The sequence below is a fragment of the Antechinus flavipes genome, chromosome 5, assembly GCF_016432865.1.
Source record: "Antechinus flavipes isolate AdamAnt ecotype Samford, QLD, Australia chromosome 5, AdamAnt_v2, whole genome shotgun sequence".
NCBI classification, from domain to species: domain Eukaryota; kingdom Metazoa; phylum Chordata; class Mammalia; order Dasyuromorphia; family Dasyuridae; genus Antechinus; species Antechinus flavipes.
The window spans coordinates 284,745,787-284,754,840 of record NC_067402.1 but is presented as its reverse complement, the minus strand read 5'-3'; the positions used below and the strand labels follow the sequence as shown (position 1 = coordinate 284,754,840).

The following is a 9,054-nucleotide window of genomic DNA, read 5'->3' as shown; positions in this document are numbered from 1 at the left end:
TTAGGGCCAGAGAGCACTCTGGGAGAAAACCCATAATCCCATTCTCTCGCATCCCACAATCCCTCTCTCTCGAAGGAGCATAAATAGAGCTTCAGTGAGCCCAGTCAGGGAGTTCAGCTGAATTACATTGAGAGGGGGGCGTCAAGTGACCCAGAAGCCCTCTGTCTCAGAGGCAAGAAAGATTCATTTCCAACTTTTACCTTGGCGCTGGCTGGAGGCTGAAGAAAGCAGAGGCAGAAGCAAAGGACTCTTAGAACCAAGCAGAGGGAGAGAGGCTTCTAAGAAAAACTAACCGGCTATTTTGAAGGAGAAAATAAACATTTGCATTTTATCACCTGGCTGCATTTTGAGGTGATTATTACTTTCAACTACAAGGAAAGCTGCCTCCAGAAACCCTCCCCAAGAAACCTGCTCTCCCCCAGAGAAAACCATTATATTATTCTAAAGAAGAAGATCACCACATTTTGGAGTCCGACTCGGACGATCTGGCTTGAGAGCTGCCTCCGCACCAGCCGCGGGTGGAGAAGATGGCGGTCGCAGTGCGAACTTTGCAGGAGCAGCTAGAAAAAGCCAAGGAGAGCTTAAAAAATGTAGACAAGAATATCCGAAAACTCACGGGCCGAGATCCTAATGACATGAGACCCAGCCAAGCTGGATTGCTGGCTCTCTCAGGCCCTGGTGGAGGTAGGGGTCGTGGTAATTTATTGCAAAGGCGTGGATTCTCAGACAGTGGAGGAGGACCCCCAGCCAAACAGAGAGATCTTGAAGGGGCAGTCAGTAGGCTGGGAGGAGAGCGTTGGACAAGAAGAGAATCACGCCAAGAAAGTGACGCAGAGGATGATGATATCAAAAAACCAGCGTTGCAGTCTTCAGTTGTAGCTACCTCCAAAGAGCTCCCACGTAGAGACCTTATTCAGGATCAAAATATGGATGAAAAGGGAAAACAAAGGAATCGACGGATATTTGGCTTGTTAATGGATACCCTTCAGAAATTTAAGCAGGAATCAACTGTAGCTACAGAAAGGCAAAAGAGGCGTCAAGAAATTGAACAAAAGCTTGAAGTGCAAGCAGAAGAAGAAAGAAAACAAGTTGAAAATGAAAGGAGACAACTTTTTGAAGAAAGACGTGCTAAACAGACAGAACTGCGACTTTTGGAACAAAAGGTTGAACTTGCTCAGTTGCAAGAAGAATGGAATGAGCATAATTCTAAGATAATTAAATATATAAGAACTAAAACGAAGCCCCATTTGTTCTACATTCCTGGAAAAATGTGCCCAGCTACACAAAAGCTGATAGAAGAGTCACAGAGAAAAATGAACGCTATATTTGAAGGTAGACACAATGAATTTGCGGAACAAATAAATAAAATGGAGGCTAGCCCTAGAAGACAATCAAAGAAGGAAAAAGAATCTCAGGTGGTGCATAATGAAGAACAGAAGGCGGAACAAGAAGAGGGTAAGATGGCTCAGCTTGAGGAAGAGATGGAGGAGACAGGAGAATGCTAATGTTACAGAAATTGAAAATGAATCTGAAGAGAAACAAGAGAGAGAACCATTATTATTTTAAAGAAGAAAAACACCACACTTCACTGATTTGTACACCAGCTCCTAATCACTTCATTGCATGGGATGGTGGATATAGAGCTCTAGGAGGAGTAGGATTGGAAGCTCACTCAGAGAGATGTTTTTTTTTTATATTAGTGATAATCAGAAGCCATTTGGGGGGATTTTGGGGTCAGGGATAGAGAGGGTCATGGAAAGATGTTTATTTTCAGAATATCAATATGGCAGCAGCTTGGAGGATGGATTGGAGAGGTGAAAGGCTGGAGGGAAGCAGATAATTAGGAGACAATTACAATCATGTAGGTGAGAGCTAATGCTGACCTGAATTACAGTGGTTTAAATCATATTTTTGAATCAAGTACATAAAGTCAAGTACATAAAAGAAAACCAATTTTATAATAATACAATTATCTACATTTTTCTTTAAAGTTGGAGAATTCCAAATTAGGAACCCCTAATATAGGGAGAAGAAAGAGTTAAGGATGACTCAATGGGTGTGAATTTGTTTGATTAGAAGGATGGTGAGATGGTAGACAAGAAAAAGGAAGTTTGAAAGGAGGGTGGGAGAAATGTCAATAGTCACGTACTTACTGTGTGACTATAGAATGGCTCCATCCCACACTTCTCAGATTTGGTCAAGAACACACCTAGAGAAAATGTGAGAGATGGACCTGAATGTTGGCTTAAGCCACTTAGCTGACTTCCCTGAACTCCATGCCTGAGTCCAATTCCTCATCCCTACTGGAGATTAAGTACAAATATCAGACCATCACAGTTACAGTACTTTTAATGGCAACTCTCCTAATTGCCCTGAAGGGTCGATGGAGGGGATATCCACACCGGGAGGATCTTATATATTGATGTCTCTCATTAATTTATATCATCTTTCAGGGCTCAACTCAAGTACTCCATCATCCAAAGCATTTTAGCATTTCATTTATGCTTTGGCAGTTCCATTGCAAAGTCCATGGTCTTCCCCAGAATCACGTTTGTAAATGCATAAAATGCATAGGATTAAAAAGGAAACAAATTTGATTGAATGAAAGATGTATTTTTTTCCACTGCAAATTCATGGGCTCCCTTGGGGGATGGATGGACTCCAGATTAAGAACCCCTTTTCTACATGAAGTCTTTTTCAAGCCCCCAGCTTCTGGTACTAGTACCTGCTGTCCCAACTTGTTTGTATCTATTTTGTATCTATCTCCCCAAGGAGAGCTTAGCATAGTAGATATAATATAGTAGATATAGTGGATAGATAGATAGATGGATAGACACACAGATAGATAGAATATAGTATATTGTATATATGGTAGCATAGAGCTAAGCACATAGTAGGTGCTTAATAAATTTCTTAATTTGATTGCTATCTCTTTTATCGTGGTGCCTAGTATGTAGTAGGTACTTAATAAATGCTTGTTGGTTGATTACAAATTACATTTCTCTTCACCCCAGCCCCAGATGGATGTGAGTATTCTGGGACCTCTCCCATTATATCTTTTATACAACAATGATTCTTTGCTGGGTTTTGCTATTGCTGTGACTGATACAGTAGAGCTAGAGACCACTGTTCTCTCCTCTCTCCTTCTCTAACCTGGGGACTTAATCAGCCACATCCCTATTAAAATATTAGAGTTGGGGTTTTTTAGCATTCTGGCAATATATATTCTGGTCCCTCCCCTTTTCTGGTGATTTTTTCATATTATATTAAACAAGAAGTTAGGAATTTACTCACAAAATCTCAGAACCACAATATAAGCAAATTCCTAATATTTTGGCAGATTTTTGACTCTCTATAATAATTTAAATTTGAAGGGTTTTTTAAATAGCCAATTTTAGCAAAATCATAGCAAAAAAAATGGGGAATGGGCTGCAAGAGCCACTGGGGCAAAGAAACAAGTAGAATATGTTTGTAGTCACTCGAATCAGGCCAGTTCCAATAATCTTGTGATGACGAGAATCATCTGCACCTAGAGAGAGGACTGTGGGAACTGAGTATAGATCACAACTAGCATTGTCACTTCTTTTGTTGTTGTTTGCTTGAATTTATTTTCTTTCTCATTTTTTTTCCCTTTTGATTCTTCTTGGGCAGCAAGATAATTGTATAAATACATATACCTATACTGGATTTACATTAAAAAATAAAATGAGGGATTGGAATAAAAAAAAAGAAAAGAATAACTTTTCTGTAAAAAAATAAATGTTTGTAGTCCCTTTTAATAAACAATACTGGTTAGGGAAATTGAAGGAAAATTAAATCTTTTGGAACTTGATGAGTCTTCTGTTCCAAGATGATCTAAGATATCCCAAGAGTATATCTTGACCCTGCTGGCTGCCGAGCCCTACTCCCTCTCCTTTCACCTGTTGCCCCTTTGTTGTTTTCTGGTTCATCTCATAAGGTTCTCCTCATACCCATCTCTTATTTTTTAAAACAATTTCAGGGCAGAAAGACTCAATTTTGCTTTCCAAGGGTCCATAATTGCTCACCCGACTGAAAGATGCTAGTCAGTTCTTAACCCCGATGCATTTGTATCTCTTGGGTCTTGCACAGGGTAGGCACTTCATGAATGAAGTTGAGCTCAGGAGCTTCAGAGATCACTATGCTCCTGACTGCTTCTGCTCATGTGTGCCTCAGAACCGAAGGACTTAAATTGAAATAACAAACCATCTCCTCATTGGCCTCTGGACCAATGGAGCTTTTGGATCTGGATCTTTTAAGGGGGTGATCTATCTTCAGGTACTCTTCATTTCTCCTATTAGTTGGGGAACATATGAGTTTCCTCCTAAGCTCTCAATGAGATATATGTGTGGCTAATGATGAGTAATAGCAAAAAATGGGGAACTCAACTCAAAACTTGAACCTCTTGGCTACCTTTTTTGCTTTTAGTTTTCTTTCCAAAGTCGGTGACTGAGCAGTGATGTTGAGACAGATCTGTCCAGACGTGGGGCAACGTCAGAAGTTTGAGAGCTCTGGGGATTCCAATTCCTCAATTGGTGCAGAGCAAGTTTTTGCATCAGGGAAGATGACCACAAACAAGAAGAGAAGCCCAAGTCCTGGCCTAGTTGACCAGTAGACATGGGCTCGGTAGGATAGCAGTACAGAGCTGAGATAACATGAAACAATGCCTGTTCATCAATCCTACATGTTGTTCTGTGTTCTGATGGGGTTTATAAATCCACCACCCAAAAGAGAAGAACTATAATCCTATATTTTACCAAATACAATTATACATCTTTCTGTTAATACAGGTTTGTGAGTAATTTGTATTTAATATTACTTTCATTTGTGGAGAAGAAATACCTGTTCCATTGCTGATTCATATTATACAATGAGTAGCTCTACTTATAAGTCAAAACCTAAGATCTAAGTAAATTGTCCTTGGGCAATGGGGTGTGGAATGTAATGATACAAAGAACATGAGAAAAGGAAACCTAACCTCTTATTAGAGGTTAGACTGAACTAACACTCTCTCTCTCTCTCTCTCTCTCTCTCTCTCTTCTCTCTCTCTCTCTCTCTTCCTCTCTCTCACTCTCTTTTCCTTCTCTCTCTCTCTCTCTTTCTCTCTCTTTTCTCTCTCTTTTTCTTCTCTCTCTCTCTCTTCTCTCTCTCTCTCTTCTCTCTCTCTCTTCTCTCTCTCTCTCTCTCTCTCTCTCTCTCTCTCTCTCTCTCTCTCTCTCTCTCTCTCTCTCTCTCTTTTCTCTCTCTCACTCTCTTCCCCCTCTCTCTTCTCTCTCTCTCTGTCTCTCTCTCTCTTTTCTTTCTCTCTCCTTTTCTCTCTGTGTCTTTCTCAATAATAGATAGATATTTTATTTTTGTATAACAAAATAATGATATAAATAAACGTCATTGCATAAATCATTTCTCCCTTTGTAGTCATATAACAAATATCTCTCCATATAGAGAAATGATATATGCAACCATGTATCATACATAATTTTACCAATATCTTTTATTTTTGTCACCTTTACATTCCAGTATATCCCATTCCTACGCTCCCTAGAAAGTTTCCCATTATTCAAAATTATATACAATATTTTACACTCATTATTTCTCACTTCTGCAAAGAAAAGAGAGAGGTGTGATGTCATATCTTTTTTTGGTCATTATAATTGTACCATTCAATTTTGATTTTTTTTTCCTTTCATTTATATTGTTTTGGTCAATGTGTCTATCGATTCCCGGTTCTGATTTTTTACCTTTGCATCGGTCCATATAAGTCTTCTCATATTTCTCTATATTCATCATATGCATTGTTTTTTTGCGGCACAGTAATATTCTATTACATTCATGTATCACAATTTATATGGTCATTTCTCCTTTCACGAACATGTATTTTATTTCCAGTTCTTTGCTACTACAAACCAAATGCTGCTATAAATATTTTGGTGTATATGGGACTTTCTATTTTACTTCTTTGAGATGTGTGAATAGCACAGTGACTGACATGTGGAAAATCCTTAATAAATACTCATTGATTGATTGATTTCTAGGTCACAGAGGCTATATACATTTTGTATTTTCTGATCTTCATTCATTTGTGTTGTCTTCTTTCAATAGAATTTCAAGGTCCTTGAGGAAAGGGACAATTTTATTTTGATCTTTTTTATCCCCATTGCTTATCACAGTGCCAGCTACATAGTAGATACTTAAGAAATCCATACTGAATAAATGAATGAGTAAATTAACCCCACTGAGAACAGGTGAGGTTTCCAAGTTCCTTCACAATTTATTGACCAAACCTGCACCCATGTCATTTCTCTCTCACACTTATGAAGTACAAGGTATTAGAAACAGCATTAGATTTGAAATTCAAGGCGATAAATTCAAACCCTAGTTCTTACTATGTACTATGTAAAGAACTATATAAAGTTCTACGACTTTGAGCATTTCACTTAATCTCTCTGGGCCCTGGACTCCTCATCTGAAAATGTAAGGAAAGGTTTTGCTGTAAGTCTTTTCCAGTTCTTGTCTTATAAAGCCAGAACAACCAATTATCTCAAGATTACATTGGCCAGGAGGGGGCAGAGTATGTTAACATGAAAAAATATCTATCTAGTCCCTCATTTTAAGCATAAAACTAACCCCCTAACTTGAAAAGAAGTTGGGTAAATCTGCTTAAGGTGGTTGGTTAGATGGACCTTGTTGTGCTGAGTCATTCAGTTATATGTAGCATGGGCATAAAATCATGAGATGGGTTTTCCCATGTGATCATTACATTAAGTTTGCTTTCTTCTATAGAGACTAAGTTCCATCAAGGCCTGTAAGATAGAAATAATTTGAATTCTGAGTCACAGAATTTCTGAATCATTAGAGCTAGAAGGAATAGGGATCACCAAAGGAGAAGACTGTATATGAGCATGGTATGGACTCAAGTGGAAACTAATCAAAGAGTAGGACGACATGTCTCATCTTCCTCTCCTCACATTAACCAGTCATTAGAGGAAAAGTGGAATTGTGGATAAGACACTGGATTTTGATTCAAACCCCACCTCAGATACTAGCTAGCTTTAAGATCCTGGGAAAATTTTTTAAAATTCTCTCAGCCTCAGTTTCCTCATCTGTAAAACAATAAAGTTGACCTCTAAGGACCTTTAAGTCTAAAATCTTACAATCCTAGAATAACCAGTTGTGGTGATTGGCTCCAGTGTAACTCCATCCTACCTTATTCTGTTATCATTCAACACTTCCCCTCTATATTTCTTGTCTTTGTTGGTAGTATCCTACATCTCTCATCCTTTCTCTTCTGCTTTAGATATCATATGCTTAAGAAGATTATAATATAACAATGATCCAGAAATAGGTTGAATTTCTACCTGACCCTATTAACTCCATACTCTCATTTGCCCACTCTCCCATATCACTTCATGGCTGCAGCAGGCAATCCTTGATGAAATTTGGGCTCCTAGTTGAGGGTCATGAGTAAGAATCCTGCTCTACTCGTGTCATTTTTTGGTGAGACCAAATAGGATGAGCAAATATGGATACACTGAAATCTGTATTACCATCTCACTACATTATCTTCCTTTATTCCTTCATTATTTTCTTTTATTATTCCTTTATTTCCTTTATTATTATTAAGATAAATGAAATTCATTTATCTTCTGAATTTTCTAATTTCTACCAAGGAAAGAAGGAAACAAGCATTTATTAAAGGCCTACTATGTAGCAAGCACTGTGCTAAGTGCTTTAAAAATATAGCATTTGATGTTCACCACAATCTTGAAAGGTATCATTATCCCCATTTTACAGATGAAGAAAATAAGGGTGTATAATTATATAATTTTATAAAATTGTATAATTTATAAATAAGCAAACATACATATATTCAAAATCTTTTTACTGATGGGGTGAACAAAAGAAAAGATATTTAAAAACTAATCTAACTTCCTTAGTTCACTATTAAGAAAATGAAGTTGAAACAATACTATATGATGACCAATTCTGATGGATGTGACCATCCTCAGCAATGACATGAACCAAATCAGTTCCAATGGAGCAGTAATGAACTGAACCAGCTACGCCCAGCGAAAGAACTCTGGGAGATGACTATGAACCATTACATTGAATTCCCAATCCTTATATTTTTGCACACCTGCATTTTTTATTTCCTTCACAGGCTAAAGGTACAATATTTCAGAGTCCGATTCTTTTTGTACAGCAAAATAACAGTTTGGCCATGTATAGTTATTGTGTATCTAATTTATACTCTAATATATTTAACATCTACTGGTCATCCTGCCATCTGGGAGAGGGGGTAGGGGGAAGAAGGGGAAAAATTGAGACAAGAGGTTTGGCAATTGTCAATGTTGTAGTTACCCATACATATAACCTTTAAAAAAAGGCTATTAAAATTAAAAAAGAAAAGAAAAGAAAATGAAGTTGAGAAAATGAATGATGTAAAAGACATAAGTCAAAGACCCAGGACTGAGAACTAGATCTTCAGACTCCCAATTCCCATCTAATCCAAGAAACATTTGTTAAATGCAATCCACAAAGAAAACAAAAAATAAAAAATAGTTTCTGCCTTCAATAAGTTTATAGAGAAATCATCATGTACACAGATAATTAAATATAAAATCATTTGAAAAGGGAAAGAGGCTAATACCTGAGAGGAATCAGGAGAAGCTTCTCATCAGAGGTGACACCTGAGCTGAGCCTTCAAGAAAACTAAGGCTCCTAAAAGGGAATGAGAAAGGAGTATATTCCAGCCATGGAATACAGCCCATGCAAAAAGGCAAGGAGGTGAGAGATAGAATGCCAAATTCAGGGAACAGCAAATAATCCATTTTAAAGGATGCAACAGGGAATAATAGGAAATAAGTAGCTGAAGCCAGACTATGAAGGGTTTTAAGGGTATTTTTTCTAGAGAAAATTCTTATATTTTCTTGTAGAAGTCATAGGGAGCTACTGAAATTTCTTGAGCTGAGGAGTAAAGTCAGCTTTGTGCCATTAGAACATGGTTTTGGTGGCTAGGTGGAGGAGTGGCCGGAAAGA

The 9,054-nt window shown here is 37.8% G+C and overlaps 1 protein-coding gene across 1 annotated transcript; it reads left to right on the top strand.

Moving 5' to 3' along the window:
- Positions 1 to 527: 527 nt before the first annotated feature.
- On the top strand, positions 528 to 1,545 carry LOC127538143 (pinin-like; the record flags this gene model as incomplete). Its single annotated transcript, XM_051961730.1, is given in 2 exon segments — positions 528 to 1,495; positions 1,497 to 1,545. Coding segments are annotated over 2 exon segments (1,017 nt in total), but the record flags the coding sequence as incomplete, so codon positions are not given.
- Between the last annotated feature and the right edge of the window lie 7,509 nt (positions 1,546 to 9,054).